This window comes from Diadema antillarum, unplaced genomic scaffold (assembly GCF_040938485.1).
Source record: "Diadema antillarum isolate AM-2024a unplaced genomic scaffold, OU_Dant_1.0 scf00000035, whole genome shotgun sequence".
Taxonomy (NCBI): domain Eukaryota; kingdom Metazoa; phylum Echinodermata; class Echinoidea; order Diadematoida; family Diadematidae; genus Diadema; species Diadema antillarum.
The window spans coordinates 3,543,150-3,559,450 of NW_027270924.1; the positions used below are offsets into that span (position 1 = coordinate 3,543,150).

The window sequence follows — 16,301 nt, forward strand, 5'->3', positions numbered from 1 at the left end:
ATAAGTTGTCATAAAGATCACATCTTTTCTTTTTTTGTGACTAACTTCCTCTCTTCAAAAGTCATCATCAAATTATTATTGCCTATTCATTAAAATCATTGATGCTTAGGATATCACTTTTTTTGTTTTTGTTTCAAAGAATGGAATATATAACAAATGTTTATGTCAGTTAAGAAAGGATTAATTTGTTATTATTATTATTATTATTATTATTATTATTATTATCGTTATTATTATTATTATTAATATCATTATTATTATCATCCCTATTATCATCATTATTATTATTATCATCATTATTATCATTATAACTATTACTATTACTATTACTGCAACTGCTCCTACTACTACTACTAAGTACTACTACTATATACTACTACTACGTAGTAGTACTGTTGGTGGTACTAATAGCAGTTGTAGTAGGCCTAAGTGAAGTATAATTATGTAGTAGTGGTGGTAGTGATATTCTTCATATCATTGTCAATATCACTATTAGCTCACTGTACTATTATTACATTTTCATGATTATATTTACTTCTGTTATCGTTACCATATTTTTCTCACGATTATGATCTCTGTTATCAAAATGATGAAAACTAGCGAAATTTGTCTTTCCCAAAATCTTAATGCACATTTTTTTTTTTTTGGTACGTACTCTTGTTCTTCACAAGTCAATCTTAGTAGGTAGTGTCACACAGCGGAGCCCATCTTACCCACACAGACTGCCTCCTCGCCACTCCACGCTCCATTCGCTTCGCACTCTCGGTTGGCGCTCCCCTGCAGTCCGTAGCCAGCGTCGCACGAGAATCGTAACCTGCTCTCGTACTCGTAGTTGTCGTCGTAGTTGACTACCGTCCCGTGAGCGAGACTGTCGATCGGCGGACACGAGATGCCTTTTGGTATACGTATGGACAGTTTCATTAAGGGCAGTTCCATTCCATGTGCAAATATACAGCAGCGTAAATAGTGAATTTTCATGCCCCTTTAACGAAAAATGTGTTGATGATATACTTTAACATTGGACATTATACACAAGACTATTATTGAACTATCCCCCTTTTTTTATTAGTCAAAAGCTGCGAAAAATGCAGTTCCCTACCCCATGGAAATCATTGCCGCTGTGTGGTTACAATCCTACAATATGATTGTGTAGAGAAATCGGAGATTCAATTTTCGTCAAAAATGAAACACTCACAAACAATTCAATAAGAATTTGTAAGTTCGTCAAGGCGAGACATCATATCGTTTCCTCTGACGATATTGTCAAAACTTCTAGGTATTTTTTTTTTGGTCCAAGATATCTGTTCTCAAAGTAAAATAACATGCTGAGCCAAAAAACAAACAAACAAACAAACAAACAAGAGTAACAACACAATTTATATCATTTTGTCCAATGACTTTACTCTTTTAACTGTGACACTTCTCTCTTGAATAATACTTGATGGTAATAGCGACAACAGGGGTAGAAATAGTAAGGAGTCAGTAGGTACTACCTTCCTCAGGGCGAGATTCGCTAGTAAATTACTGTCGAAAGGTGGAAACTTAATGACGTCATCATCTGTCATCACTATCAATTTTATCATATGTATTGACAATGATGTCATCAAATGTCTATATAAAAGACTATTATAACGACAGTACTGGTATCACTAATGTTTGACTATTGGGAATTTTTAACTACTTTGGCTGTTTATCTTGTTTTTATTATTTTGCTGCAAATAGAATGTGGAAAAATCTCCCGGCAAATTTACGGGGGAATTCAAAGGGGAATGAAATCCCAAAATACATGTTGATTGCGTGAATGCAGCAATATATTAGCAGAATACATCAGTGACAGAGGAAAATCGGACAATCCGTTCAAAAGTTATAAAATTTAAAGTTTTGGTGACGAGACCGCTGGTTCAGAAGACTACTACAGATCAAGGCATCACATTATCATGCACTCTGATATACAGAGAAATAAAAAAACGATCGACATATTTTCAGTCTTCTGGCATAATCAAAGAGCAATAGATCTTTCAGAAAGCAGGGGGAATAATACTTCCTTGATTTATGTCAGTAACAAGTCCAGGACTTGATTGTGTACTTTTCATATGAAATGACATTTTGTGGAATATGCGATGTCATGATGCAGCGGTCTCGTCACCAAAATGTCAAAAATTCAAAACTTTGGAACGCATTATCAGATTTTTCTAAACCTTTCACTTTTGTGTTCATAATATTGCTACATTCCCTCAGTCACCAAGTATGTTTGGATGTCACTCCCCTTTAAACTTAGATTTTTTTTTCGCATACACGTTGTAAATCGATTCAAATAGCATGATAAAGCCTATGCCTTTCATGTCAGACAGGCTATACGAAAAAAAATCATCAGAACTATAACACTTTTTTTTTTTTATAGAGAGCTTTTTAAATTGATAATGCGAATTCTCGAGGTAATGGTGACAAATGGCAATATGATTAAAATATTTACTTACGTCTACATGTAGGTGTGTTGGAGGTCCACTCGCCATTCGCCTGACAGGTCCTATATGGGATGGTGTCGGGTGGATTCTCGTAACCAGGGTTACAAGCATACGTCACTGTATAGCCGTACAAGAACACACTGTCGACCATGCGCATGTTGGCAATACGCCCCGGGTAGCCACAGGATCTGGCTGCGCGTGAGATTCACAGGAGGAATAAAAACGTGGGGAGGGGGGGGGGGAGGGAAAAGAAATAAATGAACTTACATCGCTGTTAAGTAGTTTTATGTTAGATTTAGCATCTTGTAATGAAATAATTAAAATCACCTTATGACGTATAAATTGGATTTTCTGAAAAAAGACGATGGACATTAATTTTCCTCTGTTGCTTTTGTTAATACCATCAAGTTCGACATGTTTTCAAAAGAAAAGAAACTGATGGAAGTTGACGACAACAGTCATGATTATCAAATTTCATCCGCATATTCCGTAGCCGATCCCTTAATTTTGATTTTTTTTCACTTCCATTATATCATTTTTACATCTGCTGAAGACGACGCGTCGCTATCACCGAAACGGAAACACATGCATTGTGACATAATTGGACTTGAGTTTGCTAAGAGTTAAAGTCCCACATCGGCTTCTCTTTACTCTTCAAGAGGTGACTTTCAGGAGCAGGGGCTATATTCTTCTGTAGTTGATTGGGGTCGTTTGTTTCGTACATTTTGGGGAGAGTGTGCAATTACGAATAGGCTTTTTATTGTCTTGCTGTCCTATAGTAGTACGAGCAAGGAGGTAGTAAGCGAGCTACCTCCTTAATACGAGCAAGGGCGGTAAGGTGGCTTTTGCAAGATTTGGGGTGGAGTTCCACTAATGCCGTCTCCTCTAGCAACAGGCAGAACACTGTCCCTCCGTGTAGGAGAGATGAACAACCTATCAGAACCCATTTCACTTCCGTAAGGTCACCAGAAATAGCCAGCAAACTGTATTTTCTAGGCACATTGTGCCATAGGAAGAAGAAGAAGTAGAAAATAGTCCGAGCAGAAATGAGGAAATCACGAACTGATCAAAAATCCCAATCTGGTTTCTCAGTTAGGCTCTATACCAAAGATCCTACATTACGTACATTGTAGGCCTACTAGGAGCTTTTGTTATATTACTATAACAAAGATTGAACATACAAGGTTGATACAATGTGAAATGCAACAACAGAGAAAGAGAGGGAGAGAGAGAGAGAGAGAGAGAGAGAGAGAGTGAGAGAGCAAGAGAAAGGGGGGGGGGGGGAGGGGGAGGGAAAAAACAGTATGTACATGATGACTATAAATTTATGACTCACGTGAGCACGTGAATTCCGGTTCTGTCCACGTGTAGTCTGCATTGCACTGCACCGAGTTCACACTTCCCCTGATCAGGTAGCCATCCCCGCATGTGTATGTGCGCCTGTCATTTGGCAGAAAGTAAAGCTGCTTCGTTGGTGCAGGCATTCCATGCGGAACCTCCGGTAAGTCACCGCAGACATCTGCACACAAACAAACACACAAACAGACACACACACACAAGGAAAGTTACATTTGAAGTTCATGTGAAGTTCACTTTTTCAAACACACAGACCTGCATGATTGTATGTCACTGTACGTTCCCACCAATAGTGCATTACACACTGTAAAGCCGTCATCTGTCAATAATCATTGATTCAATTCTATTCGCATGATTATATTTCCATATAATGATATACAAAACAATTAACATAACGCTTGCATGAGTACATAATATTTGGATGAACTTTGAATCACATAAGTTTCAACACAGCATGGATACAATACTATGATAATATCAACTTTGGTTTTTAGATATATATCTAGTATGCTATATGATCCTATTTTGTAACTCTATGTGGAAAAGAGGAATTCACAAGAAAAGCATAGCTTTAAAAAATTTGTGAATTACTCTACGAGATGATGGCATCTCAAGATCCGTCAAGGACTCCATGTAGCAAAGTCTTGATATCATGACGTCAGGCGAAACAAACAGAAAAAAGGGACTATGACAAGGACAATAACGAAAGCAGGGCCGGAACTTTGTTTTCATGGTTTCCGTATACTAGTACTCTTTCTTTCTTATTACTGTGGCATGTGAGTGTTACCTGATACTTTCCTTTTGCTAGTTTTTATGAATCCATGAATTGAGAATCTACATTATTCCTGAAAGTATAAATGTAGATGCACGCATGTGTTTCACGCATATTATATTGATTTTGTCGCTGATACGATGCCTGTAATATTGTTACTTTTTCCATCACTACATAATGACTTCTGAGAAGGAGAAGAATGAACAAACGATAAAGAAACAAATCAAACAATATTGTAATGTATGAATCTACTTGATATGAGTTTTACACAGACACACACGTACACACACATACACACATACACACCCTAACACCCACACACACACTTTTAAGTACTCTTTATTCATTAGCGCGCGCGCGCGTGCACACACACACACACACACACACACACACACACAAGGACTGAACCTTAAAACTACAAAAAGTAAGACTTGAATAAAACAAACAGTAGGTTGATTGAAACAGGTTAGGCGATTTTGGTAAGAAATTTAAGGCAGATGAATGCATACCTTTAAAGTTTAAATTGTTTTCAAAAAACACAACAGCTTGTAAGCAACTTTCCCGACATAACAGCAGTTAATGCCTTGATCCGTGTAGATCGATGTTAGAACTTGCTTTTAGCTATATTCTGAGGAAAAAAAAAATCTTAATGTAGAACAAACTATCCTCTTCGCCTGCCATTGAGCTGCTAAACAATTCATTTTCTTTTTTAAACTACGATTTGATCCGTATTGTAGGACACTGCATTCAGTTGTCACTGCTGGCGGCATTTGAAAATCTTTTTCTCTCAATTAAGTTACAGAAATTTCTGTGATAGCAAAACATAATCATGACGGTGATAGTAAGGAAAGAAAGAAAAAAAAATCCGCGATTAAAAAAAGGCCTGCTGCTGTAAGGGTTATCCGTTAACACTAGCCTAGAGAAATAGACAAATAAATGAATAGACAAATAGATATTAAAGAAAATAACATCGACGATACAAAATGATACAGCGGTCATTATGATGATAGTGAAAACACTGAAAGCAATGAAAATGATGCGAATGATAAAAATGATATGAATAATAACAATGATATCATACAATAACAATCACCATCAAAGTAGTAACGATTATGTTGAAGAAAAAACAAACAGAAATGAGATAGAAAAGAAAGAAGAACACTATTATCTGATTATAATGAATGATAAAAAAACCCCCACAAGATTAATGGTGGTAATGGTTAGAAGAGAATAGGAGAAGGATGAGAGACAAAAAGAAAGCAGAACAAGAAAGTATGAATGATAACAATGGTGACAAGCAATAATTGATGCAAAAGTACATTAACGGTTATGATGAGAAATAAAAAGGATAAGGATGAGAATGAAGAAGAATGCTAAATTGATGATAAAGGGGAAACCTACTCTGAGGTGCGCAGACGGTCTCTCTACCCGACCAAGTCTGGCTACTCATACAACGGCGGGTGAGACTGCCACCCAGATACCGGTACTCTTCTGCGCACGAGACCGTTGCTACGGCATCGTATGGTCTTCCGGGTGGGTTGTAGGTTACCACGATGTTCAGAGTGGCCTCATCAAGCTCGGGGCAAAAGTTGTCGGCATCTGGATGTGGGGAAAATCGGATTATACCTCTCTGTTTCACGATATGGGCAAAGCCACCATGACATTGTGTTTGGCTATGTGCCCGTAATGCTTTTCAGGAAGATGTTCTTCGTCATATAAATGTGAATTGAGTCCATTGTTATATACATGTAAATTGAGTCCATTGTCATATAAATGTTGAGTGAATGCAGCAATATAGCTAGAACACAGCAGTGATAGTTTGAGGATAATCGAACAATCCGTTCAAAAGTTAGGAACTTTTAAAGTATCTGGGCAGTCACTGCTTGATGAGAAGACACTACAGGAATGCGGAGGCGTAGAACGACATAATATAAGGAAAATAAGAGAATTTCAGAAAATTTTATATTTTGGAAGAAAAAAAAAACCAAAGGAGCGCATTTCCTTGACATCTCATACACATAAATGATAAGGGTAATATTGTTCCCTGAGTATTTTTCTATTACACACTACGGGTTTACACCCATCTTTTTTCTTACCAATGTCTACGCAGCTCCATCCACAAACACCATCGCATATGCAACTTTTACCCCGCGGACACGCCCCTCGAGGTCTATTCACACACGCCGTAGTGCAGGTCTGTCCCAAGTATTCAACGAAAAAATCGTCTCTTCGACACCTTCTGCCTAAGGGAGAGGTAAAAAAAAGATAAGGGATAGGAATGAAGAAAACAGGGACTTTATATGTGATCTTACTGAATATTAGATCTTAAATCATCAGAATAGCTCCAAGCGAATAGTTTAGTTTAAAGGTGTACTTATTCAAATTCAAAGCAAAGACCAAAATGAGAACGACGGTCGCAAACGACGGCTGGGGTTATATTGCAGGGGTCACCCCAAAAGGTGCCAGTGTCTGATATTACTCCTTATAGTGAAAACATAATGTATGAAAGTTAAGATTGCATAACTCTCATATTCCTCGTCCGATTCTGCTGTTCTCTTTGCTTTACTTTGGTAGTAACAGTCGACTAAAACGTAGCGGACAGGATCCCAATCAATAACTGGTTGTTTGTTATTCGATGGTTTTTAGTTTTTACTTTGGCAGCTATGTCATGGCTCTATAGTGCAGAATTCAGTCCAGTGTTCTTAACTGTTTGAATTGTGGAAAAAAACACAAAAATCATACAAAGTCGCTGGTGTAACGTTTGCGTTATCAGTAATGTATGACAGGTCTGATTGGAAATGTTTTATGGTCTATCGACAGGGGTCGATAGCTTAAAAAGAAGACGGCTTGTACTAAGAACACGTGCATGGAAACAGAGTGGAGTGTTCCAATATAGGGCGCACACACGCTACAATAGAGACATATAATTGGTCTTGAATTATACAGCACGGATACAACTGAATATTTGATTTCAATTCCCCGATGATACATAATTCGCAAACAGAGAAATATAAAAAAAACAAACTACATAGCTTTGTATTGTTTGCTATACCTATGTGTCGGCAAGAGCCCAATCGACCGCTCCATGATCCATCCACGCACGTTCTCTCGGCCGAGGCGGGCGGGAAGACGGCGTACTTGTCGTCGCACTGTGTCGTCGCTACAGTTCCCTCCTGATAAGTGTCCGGTTGCCCAGCTACAGCCGGTGGGTCGTATGTGATGTCTGCGAAAGTTATCGCCTCAAGAGAGGTACAGTTTTCGGCGAGCACTCCTAAAGAAAGAGATGAACCGATACTCAGGGGGAATGTTGATTGTTATGTTTTTGCGTCACGTTTCAATGCGTCTTTGAACCAAATTAGTGAATTGTTAGGAAATGACTTTCCAACCACTAAGAGGGGAAATATTGTGCCCAGAAAAAGTCATTAAGCAATTGTCATTATGAAATTATGTTTCACTTATAAAACATCAAAATGGTGACCAACAATGTCATGGGAAACTATCGAGTGATGCATGGCAAGTTGTGACTATTAAAGGAAAGTGTGTCAAAATAAAAGTTGCCTGCTTTTGACGAAAAGGTGAAATATTTAGAAAAGATGATGTTGATTACAGTGAAAGTTAAGTCGATAACATACTATTAAATGGAAGAAAAGAATTCATTTCCATCGCATATTATGATTATTATACCACTAATGCCATAAAAATAATCTGTTGTCATTTATTATTATCTGTTATTCTTACTGTCTGAAATGATATAATTTCTTATCAGAACAATTATTATCGCCCATTCTTCTTCTTCTTCTTCTTCTTCTTCATCATCTTCTTATTATAATTATCATTATTATTGTTATCATCAATATTATCATTATAATCATTATCATCAATATTGTAATCATTATCATGCATCATCATCATCATCATTTACAATCAGGAAGATAATGATTGTGATGACATTACTGATTCCCCAAAGGGTGATCCTATTATGATTACCCCATGCATGCACGCTCGTCAGACGTATATCAATAAACCAGAGTCAAGCCTAGAAGGATAAAGTGGGAAAAGCCATGGACCTACTTCCATGGTATAACTGTCTGGAGAGTGTACGGCAAGATTTGAAAAGAAAAAGGACAAATTTGCTGTTTGCCAGACCAGAGCTTCACACACTACACATGGTTAAAACTGTTTGACATCAAGTCATTTAACACATCCTGCTCTTTATTCGCAAGACGAGAAAGAAATGACAAAGCAAGATAATTGGAAACAGAAGCATCAGATTCAATATTCTTGATTTCAGTTCTCGAAAGCGTCACATCATTCTTGATCTCACGAGTACAAAGACCAAAATCTGTAAACACTCTGTCAAACTTCCGGTACAGATACTTGGGTTCCGGAGCTGAGCCTTGAATTGGGTATGGATTACAGAGCTTTCATTTTTCGTTCCAGGACTCCTGGTTTGCTACTCGTCCCCCCACCCCCCCCCCCCCCTACGTTGGTATACTATAAAACAGGGAAGTCTCCTCTCACCTCCCTGGATAAAATGAATATGCCTGAAGAGAAATTAAAGAAGCATGTGTCTAGGTCGCATTACCTATCCAGGGTAGCCTCTTCAGTGTTTGCTCTCTTAGTCCAGATGGTACCATTATTATCATTACGCCTTCAACTTTATCCTTTAAAATATCACAATCTTAATGATTTTAATGATATATTGCACTTTCTGTATTACGGAAAGATTATATCGTTATAATGTTATATACGTTATATTTGTATAATGGAACAAATAGGGGATTTGTGACGTGATTATAACCACATTCACCTTTAGCCTTGATTAATGATCAATATCTAACGGAATCTCAGAAATTGAAAAATTTCAAAACTTTTTGTTTGTGTCAAACAAGTGTCAATGCAACTTTATTGTTTTGTTTTACTTTTGTTTCCTGCAGTCTTTTTGCAAATGAAATGGAGTTACTTTTCATATGGGCAGATTGCAATATTTTGTCTTTTAGTTGATTATATTTTGATGTACGAGATTCGTTTGGAAGAATAATCATGTAATAAAAATTGTGTAATCTTTTCAATATGAAATACATGCATCGCATCAGAGGAGACATACACACGACTGTGGTTATGTGTGAGAATTATGAAATCAACGCTATTTCGGTAACCTTTTTGTTTCCATTCTTTCATACAATTGATTTCACAAAATCACTTTGAATGTGCTAACAAAATATATGGAACAATTATTGTGAAAAATATTTTTGATATACAAATCAGCTATTTGCATAAGAATGGTGAAAAATGTTCTTGCATAACTTTCATATTAAGTTATCAAAATAAACAGCGGTTAGGTAATAAAGTATAATTAAACAAATAAAGTGAACAAATTACCTTACTGAACGTATCACGTGAAAACCAAGAGACCCCCCAAACATACCCAAGTATTTTCACATAGGCATCGGACATCCCCCAACCCCCTTACTTCCTACATGATTCCAGACATCCACTGCCCCTCCCCGTACATGCATGATACGATATGCACACACACATACACACACACACACACACACACACACACTTTTTATGACATTCTTTATATGATTTTTTATTCAATACCTGGCTCTTTTTCACTATGAAATCAATTCGAATTTCTCATTTCTGCTGTGAATAGCATTCTTCAAAAAAAAAAAAAAAATACAATACAATACACGCAAGCACATACACACACGCACATACATATACACACGCGCACGCACAAATTTAGAGCTTCTCAAGAATATTATGATAAGATTTATAATTCCAGTCTGATTATAGGTACGCTTACTATATTAAAATTCTGGACGATGCCTTTAGAAATAAGTATGAGCAAAGACAAGGGTGTAGGTACCTGACAAGCAGCATAGCCAAATGCATAATTGTAGGGCAGTAAATACCGGCGACCGCTGATTGCCCTCCATATTAACGGGATCTACGAAGCGTTCAGTCTGCGGTGTTCAATCTTGGATGTGTTCAATGCACAAAGCAGCGTTATCAAACTCGATACCAGAGGCACCATGTATAACAACTCAGTGATAATTGACATCCCGAGTTCAGCCTTCCAGCTTCGGCAAATCGCACACGGTCTCTGATTGGATGAGCCACTCCGACTTGGATCAGCTGTAAACGGCATGTACTGCATTGATTGGCTGAGCTCACCCCAACTTGATAGCCAATCAAATGAAGACAAGGCCGTCGATCGTACAAATCCCCTCGATTTCTCTACTAATGGAGATTGACACGTGCTGCCGAGGGTATGCATTTTGCCACCCCAACCCCACTCTCGTTGTTCAGAACTTCCTGCTGTTTCGGGATATTCTCGTGTCATTCCAAGAAAACAGAAATGGGGAAGACATGAAATACAGACTGTGTAATACAGCATATTATGCCTTCAGAATCGTGACACGAAAGGAAGTCTTTTCCCACAAAATGTTTTTCTTTTCAAGTCTTTGGCAAAATATTTGTCGTGGGCCGTATTAAGATTAAAGATCAAAAGGTTTATATTTTGGGGATAAAGAATATTCAATATGTCCCAAGGAGGGCAATAATGACACAGAAACAGATAGAACAGAAAAAGGAAAAATGAGAAAAAAAGCTGAGAAGCAAGAATTTGTATATATACTATTATATATATGTATATACTAAGATTAAGCGCTTGAATAGATCCTGTATTTCAGAGCCTCTTTTCTCAGTTCACACTTTTCCAGTATTTAGGTAAGGTTACGGGAGTCCATTTAAATTGAGCTATATATCAATTTAAAGCTTAGAATCTTCTTTTGTAGAATCTGCCCTTAACTAGAAATCCATGTCTGGCGACTTTTTGTTGGTTTTGTGATGCAGGGTCACATATGATGTTGAATTTTATACCAGTAGAATATAGGTTTGCCAAGTTTGTATTTCACGTTATCCGGGTCAGAGACAGCATCTATAGGACGGGTACAAAAACAGGAAGATACTTACTGGTAACATGACGCCTGCTTCCGGCTTTTCTCTGGCAAAGTGTTGTTGTCATAGCTTCTACTTCTGTATTCAATCCAGGAACTCGGGACTCAAGAGGGAAACCCCCATCGGTGTTCATGAAACCCACTTCGGAAATTAGGTGCCCAGATTTGTTCCGATAATCATCAGTTTTTGTGTAGCGGAAAACTTCCTGCGACCGATGTTAGTCTAATAGCGCACGGTCGCTGAAAGTACCATGCCGACTTTTTCCCAATTGTGGTTTAAGTTCAGTTCAGTTTAAGTCACTACATTCCTGCTTTCCGTTTTCAATACAATGTGTAACAGAATTTAACTAAATGTCATGAATTGTATGACTTTTTCCTATGCATCCTTACATCTTTCCTTCTCCCTCTAACCTGTCTCTTCCCTTTGTCTCATTGTTTGTCCTGTCTTTGTTCTTGTTTACTGTGAGCGCCTTTATACCTGTGTGTGTGCGTTGCGTGCGTGCATGTGTGTGTGTTTCCATACCTTTACATTAATTGTATTGTAAGTTTAATGTATTGAGTGGCCCACATTCATACAAGCTTGTCTTTTACTTGGGTACCTCTTTTCCTTCAACGCAATTATTTTGAACAATAAGTTTCATAATATATGCATGATTTTGTTGTAGTATGTTGAACGTTTTGTTTGCATTGAATTTGTGTAACAACAAACATGTGTTATTTGAAATAAAATTTCATTTGAATTGAAAATAATGGAGTACACTCGTATTGAGGAACAGACTTAAAAACATTTAAAGCAATGCCGTATCGAAGGTACACTTTACGAGAGGAAACAATTGACATTAAGATTTGAGAGTGTAAATATAATTTATTATATATATATATGTAGCAGGACCAAAATTAACCCATTTATTACTCCTTTTTCCCCAACTTAGGAAGGTTATCGGGCTTCTATAGTTGAAGTGTGAATGTTCCCATGTTCTATAGTGCACCCAAATTACATAGGGTAGAGGTTATTATGATGGATGCAGCAAAAGTTATAGTGTGTGAACAGGCTTAGCTGATTTTATCCGGCCCTGACAAGGAGTCACCTTTCCTAGCCAACCCATGCTTACAGTAGACCCATACGCCCGGTATGATGTTTTCAGGTTGTTCCCCTTCCTAGGTGGTCCCTTGTTGTTGCTTCACGTGTTGGGGAATGGACTTATTTACGGCTATTAAGTTCCGGACGTGGACAATGCTAAGCTGTTAGAGTCAATGCATATTGAAAGACAGTTTTGTGCAAGCTTTATTCTTCTTTATAAAACAATGGGAATACAAAGACAATGTTGTGTAAGCTCAATTTTTGAAGAGTCACGACTTTTTGGACAAAGGATGCGTGACATGACATGTCCATCATGATAAACTGACCAATGGAGATTTAATATTCTAATTCAGCACTCTAGGACCATTCCCCCAAAAGAATATTTAGGAGAAGGGAACCAGTAATAAGTCAGGACTAGTTAGTTCATTTGCATATACCCAGTTAAGGCAGAGTAATTATGAATGCATAATGAAGTATAAATCCCCCATGTTTCCCCCTTCCGACTCACTCTCGGCTACCATTCCCACTCTCGGCTACCCTCATCCCCCTCTCGGCCGCCCCATCTCCTGCCCTCTACACCTACTTCATCGCCAGTAATATGTACTATCCCCTTAGCGAGAAATACTTCAAAGTTTTGGACTCCAGCTGAAATAAAGTAACGCCCTGTGAAAGCAGAAAGTTTTGGAACTGATCTTCGCCGATTGAGTCAACAATATTCAGGAGAAAGGGACTTTTCCTGCCGATCGAGTCACCAATAAAACAGAGGGAACTTTTCACGTCTCGCCGAGTCGAGGAAACGGGACGTGAATTTGCAAAAGTGCAATTCTAAATGTATACGTCTCCGTCCTGCAAGTAATCTGTTCCAGAAATTAATTTGATCCCGATTTGTTCCCGATTTGTTCCCGATGTGTTCCTGAATTGTTCCTGAGTTGTTCCTGAATTGTTCCTGAATTGTTCCTGAGTTGTTCCTGAATTGTTCCTGCCCTAAATGCCTCGGAGGAGCCAGAATAGCGAATCGACCCAACTGAATTAAGTGCAACCAAGTTCAAGACTGCAGCGCATCTCGCAAATTATTTCATTTATTTTTTTTTTCACGTGGACTCTCGCGTTGCATGTGAGTACTCAATCCACCCCTTTTAACCCATTTCATTTATATTAATTGCCCTCCCATTCCCTATCCTGCTTTTCCCCCTATATATATATTACCGGTGAAGACAATTGTGACTTCTCTACATGTACCACTAGTGAATTATTGACACAAGTAATTTGCTATGTACGAGTGTTGAACATGAGAATTCAAATGTGATTGTTGGATATGTTTTAACATTTTGGTTATATTCCATTGTCTGGAATATAATAAATAAAGTGACACATACCTTATAAAGCAAGTTTCCAAGTCCTTTATTTTGCTATCTAACAATCCTTTCTTTAATTTGGTGGTTTATGTAAACTTTCTAACCCCGGAGAGCGGTAATGTATTAACGGACCCATTGCCCATCCCGGGACGCGATTTCCTCCTCTCGTAAGGGAAGGATAATCGGCGTTGTGTTATATATATATATATATATATATATATATATATATATACATGGCTCGACACTAACTTTTTTGTTTGGTGGCCCGATGGGGCCACCAAAATCCTAAATTTCAAATATTTGGTGGCCCGAGAGAAAAATTTGGTGTCCCGAAAAAAAACAATAAAAAACATTAAAAGTCCTTTTTTTTTAATGAGTCAAATATTTAAGATTTATGATAGTAAGAATTAGAAGTTGGACATATCTACTCATAAACAAACTTCAACAAACTTGCAACACTCACTCTCAGGCATTCATTCAGTCCTTTTCATCCATTCTTTGAACAAATTTAACTGCTAATTTCCGGCGCAAAAAGTTACGAATTTATTGACATACTTTTCAAAAAATTTTGGTGGCCCGAGGCGGGCCACCAAATTTGCCCTTTTTTGAAATTTGGTGGCCCGACTTTCATTTTTGGTGACCCCGGGCCACCGGGCCACCGTTAGTGTCGAGCCCTGATATATATATATATATATATATAGATATATATATGTGTGTGTGTGTGTATAAATACGCACACACATTACACATTCACACGCACATACATATATACATAATATACATACAATAATAGAAATAAGAATGTTAATGACAATCATAATATTAATGATAATGATCGCATAAATAATAATAATAATAACAATAATTATGTATACGTTTATATGCTACGAGCGGTGGCCCGGAGGCCCGGGACCAGCAACATTTCCAAAAGCACATCTTTTGGTGGCCTAATCGGGCAACTAAGATATGATAGATCGCTACGTTTCCCTTTATTTACGGCCACCAACATTTTGAATTAAATGACTTCAGTAGCCAAACAAGGGAATAATATCAATGTCGAGCATTGATATATTCAATATATGTATGTATGAATATATATATATATATATATATATATATATGTATATATATATATATATATATATATATATACATATATATATTTATACATATATACAAACGCTATGAAACCATTTTACTTCTCTCTCTCTCTCTCTGAGTTCTGTCGCTAATAATTCTCTGTCGTTCATCATGCTTACTGTTTGCTTCAACTCCTTGCTTAATAGTATTTACCACTGTTCTTGTTTGAGCGCGAAGAGAATTATTTTTTTTTCATTTTCGCATTTTTCAATTTTATTTTGGGTATACATTCTGGTTCCTAAGTCTCCATTAAAAACAACAACAACAACAACTGCACAAATCAATGTCGTCATTACAACAAATGTATGGCTCATGTACTTTTCTTTTGAATGGTACTTACTACGTACTTGTTATCATCATAATCTTTATTTGAGATTATTTCTTTATAAGTATCTATGCACTAGAATATAAAAAACATAATGTATTATGTTCAGTAGTATTTTTCCATTCTGCTAAATAAAATATGTATAATAAGTAGATAGGTTTCCTGGGCTGACACGTGTTCAAGTATCTTCTTATAAGGCAGTCATTCTGCACATCTTTCAGGTAAATATTTGCAAATTTGATGATACGATATATATTTCGTTAATGGAATTGATATACACATTTACTTTCCTTCTTCGAATCATGTATATTGTAATCTGCATTTATAATCTATAATCTATGCGATTTAATCGAAAATGGTTTTGATCTATGAATGAATAATGTTGGAAGAAAAACAGCTATATCAAACAAACAGACAAACAAACAAACAAACAAACAAACACACTCACACGCACAGACAGTGAACAGCTGGATTTTCGTGCCAAAATTGATTTTATTGGCTAACTGTGTCAGTTTGGGGGTGCTGATTCCGATTTTTTTTTCCCCCGGGCACATCTTCCGCTGCCATTTTGAATTTCAAAATGGCCGTCATTTGGAAATAGGTTTTATCCTATTTCTTGACTTGTAATGGATGAAAATTATGTAGAATGAGGCATGTTTCTACTAACACAGATTTCATTTGAATCATCATTTTTATTGTATCTCATCAGGCTAAGGCGGCCATCTGAAATTTCAAAATTTGCCGACAATTCTCCCTATCGCATATAGCCGATATCAAGCAATATCACCTTGCGATACCGATATCTGATCGATGAAGTGTACGTCTTGGGACGTACA

At 37.2% G+C, this 16,301-nt stretch overlaps 1 protein-coding gene across 1 annotated transcript in view; it reads right to left on the reverse strand.

Moving 5' to 3' along the window:
* LOC139744714 (complement factor H-like) overlaps positions 1 to 10,643 on the reverse strand; it is a 74,614-nt gene extending 63,971 nt beyond the window's left edge. The window contains exons 1-7 of the mRNA XM_071655140.1: positions 10,472 to 10,643; positions 7,646 to 7,864; positions 6,690 to 6,836; positions 5,995 to 6,192; positions 3,802 to 3,984; positions 2,478 to 2,657; positions 714 to 893 (exon numbers count right to left, since the gene is read on the reverse strand). Coding sequence (XP_071511241.1) covers positions 714 to 893; positions 2,478 to 2,657; positions 3,802 to 3,984; positions 5,995 to 6,192; positions 6,690 to 6,836; positions 7,646 to 7,864; positions 10,472 to 10,541 — 1,177 coding nt within the window. The 5' untranslated portion in view covers positions 10,542 to 10,643. The remainder of the gene's footprint in view (positions 1 to 713; positions 894 to 2,477; positions 2,658 to 3,801; positions 3,985 to 5,994; positions 6,193 to 6,689; positions 6,837 to 7,645; positions 7,865 to 10,471) is intronic.
* Positions 10,644 to 16,301: the final 5,658 nt, after the last annotated feature.